This window comes from Coturnix japonica, chromosome 1, assembly GCF_054131305.1.
Source record: "Coturnix japonica strain WE chromosome 1, WE-NBRP24, whole genome shotgun sequence".
Classification (NCBI taxonomy): Eukaryota; Metazoa; Chordata; class Aves; order Galliformes; family Phasianidae; genus Coturnix; species Coturnix japonica.
In genome coordinates this window covers 42,229,464-42,248,097 of record NC_140663.1, presented here as the reverse complement: position 1 = coordinate 42,248,097, position 18,634 = coordinate 42,229,464, and the positions used below count along the sequence as shown (strand labels likewise).

At 40.5% G+C, this 18,634-nt stretch overlaps 2 protein-coding genes and 1 non-coding gene across 8 annotated transcripts; 1 reads left to right on the top strand and 2 right to left on the bottom strand.

Annotated features, from left to right (window-relative positions):
- The first annotated feature begins 21 nt into the window (after positions 1 to 21).
- On the top strand, positions 22 to 6,552 carry IKBIP (IKBKB interacting protein). 4 transcript variants are annotated; one of them, XM_085515339.1, is made up of 4 exons: positions 22 to 255; positions 417 to 646; positions 2,489 to 2,606; positions 3,484 to 6,552. In XM_085515339.1, exon 4 carries the CDS (start codon positions 3,773 to 3,775, stop codon positions 4,607 to 4,609), a length of 837 nt encoding a protein of 278 aa, XP_085371465.1. In that variant the 5' UTR covers positions 22 to 255; positions 417 to 646; positions 2,489 to 2,606; positions 3,484 to 3,772; the 3' UTR covers positions 4,610 to 6,552. The 4 variants fall into 3 exon arrangements, with proteins under 4 accessions (XP_085371460.1, XP_015714437.2, XP_085371465.1 ...); XM_085515334.1 differs by having other exon boundaries at positions 5,503 to 6,552; XM_015858951.3 differs by having other exon boundaries at positions 3,779 to 6,552.
- Positions 6,553 to 9,466: 2,914 nt separating this feature from the next.
- On the bottom strand, positions 9,467 to 17,910 carry SLC25A3 (solute carrier family 25 member 3). 3 transcript variants are annotated; one of them, XM_085515377.1, is made up of 9 exons: positions 17,856 to 17,910; positions 17,556 to 17,709; positions 14,485 to 14,606; positions 14,206 to 14,327; positions 11,724 to 11,903; positions 11,426 to 11,607; positions 10,588 to 10,760; positions 9,915 to 10,025; positions 9,467 to 9,801 (listed from the first exon to the last, which is right to left on the bottom strand). In XM_085515377.1, the coding sequence occupies exons 3-9, from the start codon at positions 14,495 to 14,497 to the stop codon at positions 9,641 to 9,643; spliced, it is 942 nt and encodes a 313-aa protein (XP_085371503.1). In that variant the 5' UTR covers positions 14,498 to 14,606; positions 17,556 to 17,709; positions 17,856 to 17,910; the 3' UTR covers positions 9,467 to 9,640. The 3 variants fall into 3 exon arrangements, with proteins under 3 accessions (XP_085371503.1, XP_015714463.1, XP_015714456.1); XM_015858977.3 differs by lacking the exon at positions 14,206 to 14,327; XM_015858970.3 differs by lacking the exon at positions 14,485 to 14,606.
- On the bottom strand, positions 11,028 to 11,268 carry LOC116652824 (small nucleolar RNA SNORA53). Its single transcript, XR_004306043.1, has one exon. It is a non-coding gene; the product is annotated as a small nucleolar RNA SNORA53 (small nucleolar RNA).
- Positions 17,911 to 18,634: the final 724 nt, after the last annotated feature.

Genomic DNA, 18,634 nt, shown 5'->3' with positions numbered 1-18,634 from the left:
ACCCGCGTGACGTGGCGGGCTGAGGCGGGTGGGGCTGCTCGGGGGACGGGCAGGAGCTGAAGGCAGCGCAGTGGAAAATAGGAACGAGGCGGGATTGTTTGTAGCAGTGAGGAAAAGCGGCCTTTATCTGTGTATATCGTCACCGAGGCTGGTTGTACTGTAGTTAGGCGAGGCGGCGCGGGCAGAAGTTTGAGTGTTATTCAGCCAACGTCAGAGCCGCGCTCTGTGGTGCACTGAAGGGAAATCGAGTCTTCTGTAAGTGAACTTCCATAAATGTCGCGGTGCTCCAGTAGGTGACGTGTTAAGCACCGAAGGACTCTGTTGGTTTGGGGTTTTTTTTTGTTTGTTCGTTAGTTTTTATTCTGGGTATTTGTGTAACTAACTGGTGTTTTGTTTTGTTTTGTTTTGTTTGGCAGCTCTTTTGCTCCCGCTCGTTAAAAATAAAACACAAAATGTCTGAAGTGAAGCAGAGGAAAAAAGGTTTTCCTTCACCTGAGAGCAATGAAGGTTCCCAGAAGCTCGAGAAGCACAGCAGCCATGGGAAGGTTCATGGCCCCAGGGTGAGCCACAGCCAGAGCTCTATTGGGATGGACTCACGGATGGCCTTGGGTGTGATTTCTCTGTCTGCCTGCCTGGTGCTGGCCTGGTAGGTATCCCTGCACAGCATTCTGGCAGAACTTGTTCTTATCTTATGCTCAGTCAGGTTTCATTATCTAAATCTTGAATAAATGTGTGGATTACATAAGTAGATACAGGTAAAACAGTAGGCGTAGGCGTCACTGGTCATTTTATTCCGCTGTCATTCTGTATCTCTCACTTGTAGCTTTCACTGCTTACCTTAATCCATGCACACTGTTGTTCTCTTTGAAACTTCTAATTGCTATGCAGTATTATAACAAATATCATAGAATCATAGAAAACAGCAACTCATTAAAGTGCAGGTATTTAAATGAACTCTGTTCTTCTAGTAGTGAGAGGACCCCCTCGTCTACTATAAGCCTTACTGAGGGATTAATCCAGCAAAATGATAGAGTTTTACTCACAGCCTCACTTCCATCGTGCTCTCATGTTCACTAGTATGCATATAAAGTACAGGATTGACATCCCTACTATCTGCTCAGGAACAGGCTTTACCATATGTTCTACTATGGTTATGTGTTCATAGAATCAAAGGTTGAAGAAGACCACTAAGATTATCTAGTCCAACTGTTGATCCGTCACCACCGTGCCCACTAAACCATATCCATAAGCAGTGTTAATGTTAAATAGTGAATGTCCTTTTAGCATTAAGCAGTAGTAGCTTAACCAGCCTTTCTAATTGTGAAGGTTTCCATGCATCATTTTGAGATGCTTCACAAGAAAGTCCAAATTAATGTTCTGTGTTTTAGTTCTGCCAGTTGCGTTATACTTCATCAGTGAAGTGTATTGCCTTTCCTGAGAGGGAAAGCAGCATCTGCTGGTCAAAATGGAGAGCAAGAATGAAATGCACAGGCAGTGGAAGCAGTAATTTGGAAAAGAGTATAGGGATGCTTCTGGGTTCTGTAGAGGTGGAGTCAGGAAGGTTCAAGACCCAGCTGGAACTGGACCTGGCAAGGGGTGCAAAGAAGGATAAGGGGGGTACATCAATTGGAAAAAGAATGACCAGGGGGGTGTACTCTCCCCATTGAACAACATAGGCAAGATGGTAATAACAGACAAGGAGAAGGCTGGGGTATTCAACAACTTCTTGCCTCAGTCTTTACTAGTGACTGCTCTACAAGAATGCCTTGAGTGGGTGATTTGGAAGGTGGCACCTGGGGGAGCATGGCACCTCCCTCTGTAAGAGATGTTCATGGCTGCCTGAAGAACCTGAACATACATAAATCTATGTGGCCCAATGAGATGCATCCCTGAGTCCTGAGGAAATTGGTGGATATAGTCACCAAGCCACCCTTGATGATATTTGAAAAGTTGTGGCAGTCAATTAAAGTCCCTGGTGACTGGAAAAAAAGGCAACATCACATCTATTTTTAAGAAGGCTAAAAAAGGATGACCCAGGGAACTACCAACCTGTCAGCCTCAGCTCAGTGCTGGGGCAGGTCATAGGGCAGATCCTCCTGGAAGCTAAGATAAGGCACATAGAAGACAGGGCGGAGATACGGGAGGACCAGCATGGCTTCATCAAGTGCAAGTCCTCCCTGACCAACCTTGTCGCTTTTAATGATGGTGTAACTGCATCAATGGACAAGGGAAGAACAATTGGTGTAATCTGTCTGGACTTCAGTAAGGCCTTTGACACAGTCCCCCACAGAATTATATCTATTGTTTCCTTATTTTTATACGTTTATTGGAAGGCAGCAACTCTGGTATGAAGACAGATCAGATTCAGTAGCAAATTGTATGAGCACAATTCCCTTCGTTAGCAGATTTCTGTGAATCAGATCCTGGAACATTTAATGTATTCAAATTATATTGTTATATTTACTGTCTATTTATTTGCAATTTGCAGGTTACTCTTTCAGCAGTCGAGTCGATTTGCTGATCTGGAAAAAAGGTACAATTTCTTGCAGCAAGAAGCTGAAAGATTCCTGGATATGGAAAATAAAGTTAGCTTAATTTCTGAAAAGGTAATTATTTACATCTTGACTGGATTGTTTCTGGTGAACATTTGCCATTGTTTTATTGTATTGACCTTTAGTCAAATTTGACTGACTCTTCTTTTGGATAATTTTTTTCTTATATGTTCTACTTTCCTGTGAATTGGCCTTGAATGAATATTTTATAGCAACATTTGTGAAAACAGCACAAGAAGTCGGTTGTTTCCACTGAAGCTTGTTTAAGTCACTCTTAATTCATTCTTTGTATTTAAAATGAAGGTAAATATAAATATCTACCTTATAAAAGTGCTTTGAAGGTAAAGAATGTTATGAAGTACGATGAATTAGACTTGGAATGGACCAGTCAATGAGGAAAGTTTAAGGACTGCATTGCTTTACATTAGTTACTTAAACACTTGTTTACTGATCACGTGTCCATATTAGAATATGAGCATTATTGAAAAGCATTAATAAATAAGGAAAAAAGCACTAGTAAGGAAATCATATCCATGACAAAAGCAGTGACAAAACTTGTGTACACTCCATCCCAAACCAATGAAATTTAAGCTGAACATTGACTGAAATTTAACTTAAATAATTAAGAAAAGAAGGCAATTAAGTAGTAAAAAGAAGACAGTAAAGAAGTAAAAAGTACAGGCACTTTTACAAGTTAGACCAATTCTAGCAAAATGAAAGACATACAGAAGTGATAGTGATTTTTTTAAAACAATTTAATTGCTATTTTACTTTCATATATGGGGCAATATGAAGTAGAAACAGGCTGGCTGCAGAATTGTTGTGCAGATAGTGATGAGAGAACAGCATGGCTTATGCAAGTGATATTGATTTAGCACTGATCTCATAATGTTGTCATCTGTATATGATGCAATTTCACATTTCTTTGCAGCACTTCAGATTATCTAAATCCCACGCAACATTTTGCAGGGTGATATATTTAACATTCCCACCCCAAAGAACCCACATTCTGTGGAAATCATCAGCAAACATACCTTTTTATGTGGCTCTTTAATGCCAGGTGACTGTTTTAACAAACAAATGTGAAAACAAGTCTTAATATAGAAACTTTATAACAAATAAAGTTGTTTCCCAGGGACTTCATTCTCTGTTAAACAAGTGCAAGTGATTTTCTAGTCTTGCTGTCGTTAAGTAGATCTGGACACTGTTTTGTGTTATGAATGCAGCTCGAGTCAGCTGACAGTATCCTACAAGAATCTGCCTCATCCATCTCTGTGATGACCGAGTTTGAGCAGGAAGTATCTTCTCTTCACAACACAGTAAGAGAGATTGAGAACAATGAAGAGACTCTGTTTACAAAGATGCAGGGCATTAAGGAGAAGATCCAAAACATTACAGATTCCTGGAGAAGAAGCGTGGATGAAATGAACGCAAACACAAGTGGCATAACATCTGAAGCAAAGTTCATACATACAGAAGTTACTTCCCAAATCAATAAAGTTGACCAAAGAATTAAATCCCTTTCAGAAAGATTAAAAGACTTGGAAGACGGTACAGCCAGAAACATCAAAACAGTAAAAAGGCAAGAAGGTGATGAATTTGATAGACTTGAACAGAAGTTGGACTCGCATGCAACGGCGACTGGGAAACTAGAAGAGGAGCAGAATAGTCTGTTAGACAAGAACACAGACCTGAATCAGAAACTTACAGACTATGAGCCTAAAATTGAGGAGTGCAAGACCCATTTGCCAAAAATTGAAAGTGCTATTCATTCTATCCTTAGATTATCAAGTGAATTGCTAAGCATGGAGAAGAAGGTAGAGGACTTGGCAGCACAGCTATATACTATGGAAAGTAATATGCTGAAAGCTGCCTCTGATACAGCAGCGATGCACAACGTTCTTGAAGGTACACGGTACAATGACAGCATGTCAAAACTGCAAAATAAAACAGCAGTTATAGAAGGAGTAGCACGTGACATGCAAGTATCTTTAAGTGCTGAAGGAATAACTTCAGAAGGCTGTAAGTTAGAAAGTGACCAAGGCGGGGATAAGTGAATTTGGACTCAAAGTTTACGCTGATGGAAGAAGCACTTTAATTGATTATAAGTTATGTGACTCCAACATATGAGCTGGGAGGGGACAGAGATATCACGTTAAAATTTATATTTAGTTTTCATTGCTTTGGTTTCCATGTTGTTACTTTTTGTTATTACACTGTTGAGTTTGTAACACAATGAACAATTGATTTCTCTAGAGAGAGCAGTTCAGGACACTTTTAAACCTCTTTTTCTCAATGTAAGGATATTTCAGGTTTGCGTATTTATTATTTATGCCTAGATTGTATCTGTGTACAGTCATTTTCAATAAAAGTATGTTGCAGTGTATTGCTTTGTCCTGGCGAATAATCTAATTCAAAATAATGTGGTCGTCCAAAAGTGAGAATGTATGTCCACTGTTCCATTAGAAGTACTATTCCAGACTGAAATGTTTTAAGAGCATTTTTGTTTCACAAGCATATTCTACTGTGCAAACAGTACCCAGTTTTTATGTTGTCTAATGCTGTTCTAACTAATGAATAGCGGCATGTTGGAATTGTTTGTTTTAAAAGTCAGTATTATGGCTAATCTTACTTTTAATTCAGTAATCTTCTCAGTTCTAATGCTCTCTACATGCCAAGTTGCTGTACTAGTAGCTTTTGGCAGCCAAGCAGATGTTTCATTGTACTGAAGTTAGGATTAGAGCCAGTAAGAAAAGTTGCTGTACTGAATTGGCAATCTATTAACTGCCTTGTAGCAAATGTCTTATTTCCTAAAGACAGGGTTTAGCTCTCAGTTTCAACATCATAATACTAAGGTTTTTAATTGGAGCATAGCTTTAGTCTTTGTTGCTAAGTAAGATTGTTGTTAAGTTAGAAATTTTGTCATGTATTTGTATTTGTATCCCTCTAGTGTGAAAAGACATTGAACTTAATGGAGCAGCTGGAACATCTTCAGGTACCTTCTCACATAAGACGTCTACAGGGAGACATTTATACAATGACGACGTGGTCAAGCAGTGTAGCTAAAAAGAATGAAGAACTGCAGAAGAATTTGACAGCCCTTCTTCATGCAGTTGCAAGTGTTGAGGAAAATGCAGCTTCCGTAGCCAAAAATGTAACTTTGAAGATTGTGACAGTGAAAACTGACATAAGACGCATTTCAGGCCTTGTCTCAGAGGTGGCCGCGCTGACAGAGTCTTTGCAAGCATTAGAAGATAAAGTAGAAAAAGGTGAAAAGAAGACCATAGAAAACATAGGTGACCTGATTACCAGCAGCATTGACCGAAGTACGGAACTACAAAGCTTGGCGTCCAGTAATGAAAGAAAAATTGAACAGATTAAGACAGCTTTGTCTGAGTTGAGGAGTGACTTCAACAAACATTCAGATAGACTTCTGAATCTCGAAGGAGACAGAGCGAAAGTTCTGAAGACGGTTACTTTTGCGAACGATTTAAAACCCAAGATGTACAGTCTTAAAAAGGATTTTGCCACCTTGGAGCCATTAATAAGTGACCTAACGCTGAGAATAGGAAGATTAGTTGAGGATGTGTTACGACGGGAGAAAGAAATTGCTTTACTGAATGAGAAGCTGACCAATCTAACAAGAGTTCAGACTGAGATCAAAGGTGTGAAGGATGAGATAGCCAAGATCTCAGACATTAATTGATCACTAGAAAAGACATTGCCTTCGGAATAGCAGTGTTTGAGGAGTGTTACTCCATCATGAGTAGTGCTAAGAAAGACAGCATTTAAAGGCTTCGTTTAGAAGCACACTGGAACTTGTCTTCTTTCTTTTAAGAGAGCAGAAAGAAAAAATCATACTGATTTTGAGGGGAAGCAAGCTATGATATGAGCAAAAAAACTTGTTTTTCTGTGCATATTTGTGTCTTCCAAAGTGCGACAGGTGCTATAGTTAATAAATGGTATGTTTTGTACAATAAAACTGTACTGAAGCATAAAATATCTTCAGCTTTCTCTTTAGCTTTATGCTCCCAATCTTCTGTACCTTGCTTGCTGTATTGCCTTTAGTAAACCTTGAAGTTTGCTCTAAGACACCGGAACACCAACACAGCCAGAATTCTGATAGTGATACTTGTCCCACATCACTCAAGTTACAGAAACCATATCCTGCAACAAGGCCATGTAGCTACTGAGCTCATCTGTCCAAGAGGTACTCACATTCGCTATAAAAATCAGGATTTATTGTTTGCACTGTGAACTACATTTCCATGTAGAAATGTAAATGAATTACATCTATTTGTATTATTATAGCCCAGTTTAAAATGATATGTAACAAGCATTCCAGCATGTATTAGCAGCATCAGCGTATTTGATCCGCAGTACAATCTAATACAAGCACAGGGTGTGAAAGTTCTTATTCCAAATTCATATAGACAGTACGTTTTAAACCAGAAAGCAGATCTAAGCTCCATAAATAGTAATAAAGTATGTTTTCCCCTTCATAAAACAATATACAGAAGCAGCATACATGTGATCCATGTTTTACGAAGCACTCTTGGGTTTAATGATTGTTCTGAAGTTACCTCAGTTATATGTGGTTCCAGGAGTGCTCCTTTCCCATACAGAACAGCCAAGCCCATCTAAAGTACTGTGGCTCTCCCACCCATCTTCTCTGAGAAAACATACTACACCTTATGCTATCAAGCACATTTATTAATGACAAAGTTGACTTTTAAATACATTTTAATACCACCACTTTCCCACTGAAGCTGTTAAAGTTTCAGTGGATGACCTTTTGCGCAATAGCATTTTCTAGGTTAAAGCACCTCAAGCATCCAAACAAGCCTATGGCTGAAAATCAACACTTAGCAGCTTCCTCTTATGTTTTCCACTGGAACAGAATAGTGGAAGTAGAACTAGGTCTTATTATTCCTTTCTCAGTTACAAAAGAAAAGGAGATCTAACTGTTAGTGGCTTGTGGTAGCAACGGTAATGGGAGGACGGATGGACTAGATGATCTTCTAGGTCCTTTCCAACCTTGTGGTTCTATGGTTCTTAGTAGTCTTATCTCAGACGGACCTTGATAAAGGTAGCCCAGGTCTTTCCAGAGAAAAACTGCATGATTTTGAGCCACCCATGAAACGACAGGAAATTCTTGAAAATTTGGCTTAACATTGGCTTACGTTGCAGTCAGGTTACCCTGCTATACAAAGCAAGTTCTGTCTTACTCTTCCGCCAGCCTTAGGAGCTCATAGAAGCGGTTTGTTTTCCCAGCTTTAGAAAGAAGTTGCAATGTTTTTTAGTAAAGCCCAGTAGGTTAACACATGCCTTTACACAAACTATGCTATTCAGCGCACAAGGGAGGTCGTTAAGTTGAACCACACATAAAAGGCAATTTCTAAAATTGAGTTAGCATCAGTGGTCTTATGTAAAATCAAGTCTGCAGTTAATGCTCTCCTATGAACAAACTCTTAGCAGCACAAAATGTTTTTGTTAAATAATTTCAAAGCTAGGAAAAGGGGTGAGATGTATGTAACCTTTATCATTGAGATTCAACCCAAGGTACTTTGTGCGTTTTATTCAGACTTAGGGGATTTGACTTTGTCATATAATGCCATTAGTTACCAACCACTCAAAGAATACATTTAGTGTCATTGGAAAAGGGAAAGAACTTTAGATTTTACTCTACACTTAGAAAGGCAGCAAACTGAAATAAAGGTTAGCCTGCTTGTCTAGCATCACCACCCCAAAATCTTGGAAAGCCAGAGGCTTTTTCCAAGTGGCGGGGATCTCAATGCTATGTAAAAAGGTAGCAGGAATATCAGACCTCAACAGGATGCTGTGGTCAACCTATTTATGCTACTCCAACAGAGTAGATCGTTCATTGCCAGCTTGAACGCTGAAAGGCAACATACAGAAGTTCAGCAAAAAGGACACACGCTCCAGCTCTACTAAGCAAACAAAGTAACACTGGAGATGATGAACCCTTAATACACTCTTAGGCATTTTCTGAATTTTACTCAGTGTGATTCAACTTTTGCTTCTCAAAACTCAAAAGGCAACATACTCATCTTTTACATTAAATACTGAAAACAAATACAATTCATTGTCTTAATAAAACATTTTCAAGATTCTCTCCTCGCATGCCTACAAGCTTAGATCTCTTCAAGTCATTAAGGTCCAAAATCAGACCCACAGACATGTACAGTTCAACCAAATCTCAGTATTAACCTCACTGAGTAAAAAAGAAGGCAGGGGGGCGGCAGAGGAAGATAAATCAAACTAAAGAAATACCAAAATTAAGAAGTTGGCATGTTCAATCCCTACAAGAAGAGACAAGCCATTTTTAATTTATCTTTCAGTGGTTGGATAGTTCTGATAGACTTTATTACATCAGCTTTGCTTTTGTTAAAGTAGCCGCTGCAATTTAATTCCACAGTACAGCTAAAACAACTATCATCTTTGGTGCAGTTCAAAGCCAAGAGAAGCAGAAATTAGTCAAGTAAGCATAATTTGCATTGCAGTGACCACCCCAATGCAGAGAGTTCCAAGTACTGTAAGATTCCCCCTGAACTCTATGGATAACACAGATGCCATAACTGGGATGTCCTCTCAGACTGCATTTTTATTGCATTCATTGCAGTTGATCTGTTTTACAGAAACAGCTCCTATAGGCAGGTGAAACAGGACTGATAAAAGTATACAACTGCAGTTAGTTTCTGCAATACTGCATGGGGTTTCTTGGCCCCCCTCCATGAACAATAAAGGCCTATTTTGTTGCTGTTATTTCACAATTCTAATTCCTGAAGTGTAGGAAAGGCCTATTTTTTATTTTTTTTACTTTGGGAATTATCTGAGGCATTTGCTGCTGTGAAATGAAGCTTATATATGCGGTAGTAAACAGACACTAAGCACTCTGTTTCTCATTTATTTCAGGCAATGACAGTGGTAGAATTTAAACCCTCATATGAGATGAGGGTACAGCCAATAATGACACTATATAGGAGTTTGTTTTCCACATAGTCAAATATATAAAAGTTTCATGAAACTCATCACTGGACAGCCAGCAAAGTCAGTCCATGAGCTGTCTACTGAGTTAAACCAAGCTTCTTTTTCAGAGATTCAGGCATTTCAGGTGGAGGTGGACGAGGAAGTCTGAAATAAACCTTCACAGAATCGTAGATGAACCACTGTAGTGCAGTCAGGGTACCAATCATGATGATACGGGCAAACAGACCTTTCCAGACACCTGCAGAGCAAAATACAAACCATGAGCAAAAGAAACCAGGAAAGAAGAAATCCCCTCCAGAACACAAAAGACCACAGACTCTAAACTCACAAGGCACAAAGGTTTGCGCTTACCTCTGAATCCAAGCCTCTTAAGAACCTGTGAAGCAGAACTGCCCTTTTCCTTGTTCAACACAGACACCACGGAGTCAGCAGGATGAGAAACAATCGCACAGAACACACCAGCTGAAAGAATAATTTAACATTACTTCTGCGGTGCTTTAATTGTATCACTACTGTACACACTAAATACAACCAAATGAATTAACACCTTCCCTAGATCACTAATAAACTGCACAGGAGATCCACTGAGTCCACTGATATTGCAGAAATCTGTTTTTATTAGGGTTACATGACTATCGGGAAACAGCTCAAACAGCTAACAACCCATACCCCCTTCTGCCAGAAGAAAACTCATTCTGAATCTTAGGAAATGCACTATCACCCTTCCACTCAGATTTCTCTACCATTCTTTCAATGTTCCTGTTTCTTTCCTAGCCTCACAAAGATGCAAGTTTCCTTGTTTGAACCATCTGTTCTTTCTAAACTAAGACTTTAACATAGTAGACATGGGAATAGGTAAGAGTACTGTCCTACTACAAGGCTTATTCAAGCCAATCAGAGATTGAATCCAGGCTTTTCACCTGTACATGATGAAGTTACATGCAAATTCCCCCACCCTGGTTACATCTACTTGATACTGAGAAAATCACGTGGCTTTCAAGTGCAGGATTTAAAGTTTTCTTACCAATATATCCTGCAACAAATGTGACTATCAGCTGTTCTCCTTTTGTACATTCACTTCGTGGCTTGGGAACAACATACTTGTAGAGAGCTTCAACAGTACGTTCAAAGCAGGCAAATTTCATCATTGTGTATGGAATCTGTCTCATCCATAGCGGAGCAACACCTTTATAGAAACTTAATAAGAGGAGAAACTGTTTGATTATCTGTAGTACTGAAGGAGTATTTCTAATCTGAAAAAAATAAATCATTTTCTTAAAACAGTTCCTAACAGATTGACACTGCAAGGTCAAACTGTCACAACACCTATGGAACAGGAACACGTTTCCTTTATTCATTTCTGTGTACTACCTGCAAACAGCAAAACAGGAATTTAACTGATCCCTTTCAGATCACAATGCACTGCAATAATGAAGTACTGCTACTACAAGCACAGCAAGGTTCAATGTCTGCATACCAGCCATGTCCTGATAGCGGTAAATGACTCATGTATTTGTAGTCACTTTTACCAGAACAGAAAGCTAACATGCAGTTAGAGTACTCTCACATGCCAATGACTCAAGCATCTTCGACTGTACAACCAAAAAAGTTGCTGAGCAACTTTGACTGGAACTGCTAGAAACTGAAGTTATCCAGCAGAACTCAGCACAAAGATACTCACAAAGATGGATCTAAGGAGCATGTGGAACTAACAGCCAGCTCAGCACAGGTTCCCTGATGTTAAGTGTGTTATGTTGATATCCTGAACTATAAAAACTAACACGTAATACAAGCTAAAGGCACTACCAGTTTTAGCAATAGTTCTTCATTATAAAAAAAATAAGGAAACACTAAAAACTTACGCCCAAATGCCTTCTTCTCCAAACATTTTAGGTACAGCTTGCCTCAAGGTGTTAGCGTATCCAGGCTGTGTCTGAATGCGAACTTTAGCAGCTTCCATTGGAGCCAGAGCAATGTCAGCAAAAAACTCTGCACTGGCAGATGCAGCTAAATATAACGAAGTACGCCACAAATAGGCATTTTCCTAAAGTGAATTGAAACACATTTTCATTAAGGAACTGTACTTTTCCCAATTCCTCTCTGCAAGTAGTACTATTATGCTGCTGATGCACAGCTTCACGTAAAGCACTTAATGCTTACCTCTCCCAGCATGTTGCCATACAGGATTTTGAAAACTTCATAGAAACCAAATTTACAAAGCCCCTGCATGGAGTATCCAATAAAAGTTGGAGCCCATCCCTTAGCCAAGCCACGAACTCCATCTTCTTTGACTGTCACTGAAAATCCATTGAAGATGCTCTTGTATTTTTGTGGATCAACCTAAACAGAACAGACAGTTAATTGCTGGACATAGCATATGACTTCTCACACCTCCATTTGAAATAGAACATTCTTGAATTCCTCACACAGCTGGATTCCTCTGGACAACATAATCACAAGGTTACACTAATGTAACTGCAGTGATTATTTGCTAGTCTCAAACTCTAACTTTAAACAGTCAGTATGTTCTTAAACACTTAGGAACCAAGCAGCCTCAATTTTGCTTTATATTATTCTCCACAACATAAGTAAGACTTTGTACACAGGAGAGATTTACTAACACTGACAGTGCTATTTTTGCATAATTTTGTTTAGAACAGATTCTTGACAGCATTAATCAGCAATCTCATCAACTCTACGTGTAACAACTACACAAAGTCTGAAGATTCCCCTGATTCTTAAACTGAAAAGGTTATTTGTCCATTATTAGTTTGATCCCTCAAAACAATGAGACTAAGACAGTACCAGATCTGAGAATAAAGGCCAGACAGACTATATGTTTCACATGAAAGCAAACAATTCATTTAACAGGAACTCTGAAGCATGGCATTCTGGCATACTTGGTCCACCTGCCTTTTGTACTCATTATCATCCAGCATTTCCTCAGGAAGATGAAGATGTCCTTTGACTGTCTTCTAAGAGGATATGTGAGCAAAACATGCAGCCGATCCACTGTCTAAATGAAAACTAATTTACCTAAACATGTCAATTTTAAAAGACCCAAAACTTCAGAACATTGAGTATTTAACTGGGTCCCATAAAACTAGACTATGTTTGTGTGAAGGGCATGGGAGGGCAGGAAACAGTTTACTTCCTGGAGAATCTAGGGGGAACTAATAACACGCTCTCTTATAAGACCTGTACAAAAATAAATGCTGACAGGTTTTGCAAGGTCACACTGGAAGCCAAATGGAACCTTTTCTCTTTGCAACTCTAAGTGCTATAGAAGGAAGGGCAAGCATAACCAACCTCATCTCATAAGATGCCCAGGACTAGAAGCCCAAGTAAAACACACCTACAAAACAGCTGAAGCCTAGGAATTATGAGGCCTTGCTCCCAGTGATATATGCAGCACTTCATGACTCTCAGGCCTTCTGTCCATTAACCCAATTTGCAATCAGGCTTAAGAACTGTTTACAATGCTATATCCTTTCTACCCATGGTCAATCTCCTCCTTCCCAAGAAGCTCATCTTTGACTGTGTATGTCAAACTCCCTATCTTGGCTTTTGATGACAAACTCTGCCTGTAACAACAGAAGCATGCAACTACAGCTTAGCTCCTACTGGCAGCAATAGAGATTGAGGCTGAGCCTTAATCCAAATATTGTAAAAGGCATCACACTGCCTGCACCTGATGCACCAGGGGTCTGCCCACTGCACTACAAAATCATTAATTTGAGACCAGAATTTAAGGACCCCTTCTCCTTGTAAATAATGCTGAGGGCCTTCTATAATAACACCTTTTAAAGAACAGCACATGCAGTCCTCCTAGTGTGATTAGCAGTTCTGGTTAATTAGTAGTTTCCTCCACATTTCAGGAGTTCTACCACTACAAAACTGCCACTTTCAGAATTGGTGTCAGTCTATACAAAACTGAAGCATTAATAGCTTCAGTTCATTTCCAGGGATTTAGAAGTGTGCTTTAATTTGTTTCATTCCTGAGGCACAGATATGCCTGAATAAACCCATTACTATGTTTTTACCCACGGATGTTTACCACATTATTTTAGCATTGGAGTCAGCATCGTAAATTAAGTGCAATGAGGTTTCACTCCTTTCAGTTCAGTGAAAAACCACTCCTATCACTACAAGGAAACTAGATAACAAACACTGATACCCTCACAATTTAAAGTTCTACATTTTATACTGAAAATGTCATCATTAGAATCCATCCAAGCTGTAAATCATGCAGCAACAAAATGTTAACGGCTCAAACTGCTCATGCATGACACTCCAGGTTAAAAAAGTAATTAAGTCTTCAAATCACTGATGACAGAAATTCCTTCTTTTGACACACATGGATTGTGCAGAGCAGCCCACCAGCCAGCACAGAATAACCTTGTGGTGGGTGCCGTTTTGGAAATACAGTAAGCTAAACTTATCTCAAACATAGTTAACTTACCCAGCTCAGCCTAAATGACTCTGCTTCCCTTGAACGTGGTATTTTGTTAACCTCACAGCACTAAGCTTGACAATCAGTGTTCAATTTATTTGCTGTGTGGCATCCAGAAAAGGTACGTGAACTCTTGTTACACTGGTTATGTACAGAAAAAGTTTAAGAAACGTCTGAGTTAATACAAACCTGCATACGACATTTCACTAAATCCAGAGGTACGACAGCAGTGTGTGTCAGGCCACAACTTAGGACCCCACCAACGCCACAGAGAGCATAAAACTTGAGCGAGCCATATTCACAACTGTATTCTGCAGCAAAAAAATAAAGACACACCATGCTTTTACATAAACTCCATGCATTGCTGGACAAGGACGTCCAAGAGATAGTTTCAGCTTCCATTTCATTAGTAGATTAATTATCTCACACTAAACACACTTTATCAATTTCACAGCATGCAGAACAAACCTGCATTCTGCATTTAACCAGGTCTAGAGGAACCAGTGCTGTATGTGTCGTTCCACAGCTAATAATCCCACCGAAACCACAGAGCATAAAGAATCTGCCTGAGCCATATTCACAGCTGTATTCTAATTAGGAAAGAAAAAATTACACATCAATCAACCAGACATTGTAACGAAGATCTGAAAAGAAACAAAATTGACCCAGTGCTGTCTTCTCCAAATTATTAAATCCAAATAATCTTCCACGCTTTACTATTAACTATAATGTTATATTAGAAATAATCGCTTAGTTTTAACTTAACACCTTCTGGATTGTCAAGATTGGATTCTAGGCTGTTCAACTTCAGTTTATTCTTTGAAAAAAATAAAACAAAAACCAAAAAGGTTACAGCTCACAGCACATTTACGTCACAGAAGATAATTCCATAACTACTAGCACAACTGGGACTCAAGGCTGCATCATCTATCAAGGAAACAAGCAAAGGAAGCATTTATTATTTTAGAGACTAAACTTCTTTTAAGCCCCTCCAACCTAAGGGAATTAAATACTATGTCTTAAAGTCTCTCACACTAATACTGATGGTGAAGACCACACAGATCTATCAGATAAAAACTGAATGCTTTTTTTCCTTTATATGATATTTTTTCAGGTATTTTTCAGATCCTTCATGTAGATGAGTTTTTCTTTCGAATGCAGAATTTGAGATTTAAACAGCTTCTGTTAAAGGAAATTTCTTAATTTTATTAGGTTTAATAAAACTAATAGAAAAGGTTAAACAAAGAAACTTCTGGACCTTATGCCATCAATACATATTCAACTAGAACTGCTCCATGAAGAACTGCATGAAATCATCATGTTTTAAATACATTTCTTCATGCACATGAACAGAAGTTCCCAATTACGCTCATCACCATCAGCTAATCACCCATTAGCACTGACAGGTTCAGCCGGCTCGTAACTTCTCTATTGTAAAAGAGCTTCCCCAAAGCATTCCAGATTTTTCATCACGTTTACCTCTCAAATTGCTCTTCAAAATTAACCATGAATAAAAAAGTCATTTCCTCTTTATTCTTAAATAACACCGCATTAATAATCACAGATAAAATATTAGGCTGAAACTTAAAGACAGGAACCAATTAACAATCAGAATAATGTATAACCTAAGAGATTTTTTAAACTGAGATACTGCCCAAATCTGTACATACATTAGTCCAGAACTTGCACATACCTCTAAATACAATGGTTAAGCTGTCTGCCTTCCAGATGGCATTAATAGTTTGTTTAAAACTCATCAAAATGATTGGTTACACACAAATGAAGTTTTCTATGCAGTGTAATCAGAGAAGACTCCAGGTCTGAATTAGGGCGGTTGTCTAACCACATCTTCGGCCCTCAGCAACAGTATTGTACTTCCCATGCTGCCAAGATACCTCAACTGCCTTTTTGTATTACCTTTTCCACCCTCATTTAATGTTAAAAAGCAATTACACTCCTCAGTAAGGCAGAGCATTGTAGAGGCCGAAGGGAAGCAGAACTTTAAATATCTCCTTTATTACAATGACATTCAGTCTGATTGGTTCAAAAGCAGAGAAAACCAAGCCACTATAAGGCTGGTTTACACTCTTTCTGTGTATGTATATTTACAGCAGCAGAGCAATGTTAGGAAAAGACAACCATAGTAGATACCTTATTTTCTGTTTCAGAGTGTAACCAAGTCTCCTTAAAAACTGTTACCTGAGGAAAGAATGAGCTAACACTGCAGCAGAGGAAATTACAAGAAAGACATACTAATGTACCTAGGCACTGACTTATAACAAACGCCCTAAAGCTACTCAAATATAAATACACAGCACAAAGACACGTCTACACTCTTAAGTGAAATAACCCTGGCTGTAATATAGCTGTTGTCTTTATTTTAGATCTGAGCCATTAACAAGGACAAATTCCAATAGCTGCGTTATGGTTGATGCCCTGAGCTGAACTTGAAAGGTCTTGTGGGTTCTGCTAATGACTTTGTGTGACCTTGTATAAGCTCAGATATCTTCTGTTACTCTCACAGAACAAAAGGGTAACAATTAATAACAGAAACAATGAAAACGCAGAACAAATAAAGAAACATATATATCATCTCTGATTTTATCTACCTACAAAATGGATAAAGATTTAACATAATGCTTTCAAGAAATAAGCGCTCATACAGGATATATTTAGCATGCTGAATGGTGATTTAGGGCTTTATTTAGCTAGGAGCAAAGTTACCACTACTGAAAGCCAACGTTTGTTCTTTTAAATTCAATGAAACCCAACACTCAGTTCTGTCATTTTCAAGTGCTACGTGGAAGTTCACACAACAGCACTAACAGACTTCAGTAATTACAGGGCTTTAGAACAGAAATCCTATCAAGAACCTTTTATAGGATTGAATTTTTAATAAAAGCAGGCATTTTCCTATAGGCAGCATATAGGAACATGAGTTTTCACATCTACTTCCACTACCGGTAGGTCTGACCTTTGGAAGTCACAGCAGTGATTAGGTAACACACAGGAAGGTCTCGGCCTTAAATCTAAGGAGCATCACTGTGTCTTTTCACAGCATTCTTATGCACCTCTATCTACTGAAGCACTAAGGAGAAAAATCAAATAAAACAATACAGAATAGCTGCAGGCTATTCAACATTCGTGTATGTCCAGATAGAAATAAAACACACACACACACAAAAAAAGGATGCTTTAGACCCATATATGTTCGCTGCTCTTCTCTGCAGTCAGAAGCACGGGCCTACAGGCTCAGACGAGCCCGAAGCAGCGATCCGGCAGCCCCAGGGCAGCCATCAGCGGGGCCTACACCACCGCTGCGATCCGGGACCTTCTCGCGTCCTTCGCCGCTCGGCGCGATCCGCCGTGGAGCGGAAGGGGCCGCCAGCGCCTCCCCCTCGCGTGCCCTTCCTCGTCCTCCAAGCGGCCGCGCGTAGGCCCGGCGCCGGCCCGTCCCCGCCCGCGTCCCGCAGCGGCCGCTCCCCGTCCCAACGGGCACAGGCCCGATCCCGCACCGTGACCTTCCGTCCCTCTCTCACCTTCGGAGGCGGACGCTGCCGCCAGGCTCCGCCGCGTGGTGGGCGCCTCGGCCGGCTCCGCGCGCTTCCTCAGCCCATCCTGGCACAGCTGGAAGTGAGGCGCGTAGAAAGGGTTGAGCCGCGCGAGCGGCGCGATGGACGAGAACATGGCGACCTGAGGCGGGCGACAAGAGCGGAATGGGGCGGCGAGGCCTCGCTCAGGCAGGGCCCGGCGGTCCCGTACCCGGCGGTCCCGTACCCGGCACGGGCTCGGCGGCCCAGCCGCACACCGGGCCCTGCCGGCCGGGCGCCCCGACTCACCTCCTAAGATGGCGGCGGGCGCGCAGCGCTGCTCAGCCCGCAGCTGTGCGCAGAGGCTGGCACGGGGCACGGCGCACAGACTTTGTCCTTCGCCTACGCGAGGGGCGGAGCCGCCAGACAAGAAGCCGCGAGACGGTTGGATGAAGAGCCCCGCGAACCGAAGGCCGCGCATGCGTGATCCACGCCAACGCCCTTCCCCCTCCCCCACAGCGGGGAGGAAGGGCGGGGTGTCACTGAGGGGACGGCAACGAGTAGGGGCCGCAATTGTTAGGCTTGCTATTAACTCCAATAACATCTAATTACTAGTAGCTGTATCTATAATTGGACACATAACCAGTACTAATACTTGAAATTAGTCTGTAGAACAGCCTGGCACTTGGCTTTAGCTGACAATTAACTTCTAACCTCTGCGCTGTTAACAAGGCAGAGCCTAACATCCCAGTGGAAGTACAGGAATAACTTACATTTCTGCTAAATGCCTTTAAGTTATGCAGAAAATCCCTTCAGCTTCTCCCAGACGTGGAATAAAACAGCAATAGCCTGCAATTAGATGGAGTGAATCCGATTCCTGGCCCACAATAGGCAGCAATAGGAAACAGCCTTTCATGACTATGCTTTGTACCATTATGGCTCTTCTCCCTTATCACCTATTGATACGAACCACTCTAGTTTTACTACCAGAATAATCCACTTTCATAAACATGAAATAACACAGCAGCACAGAACACAAGCACTGACACACAGGTCGTCTTTCTTTTGCTTTCTTCTTTCCAGCAATG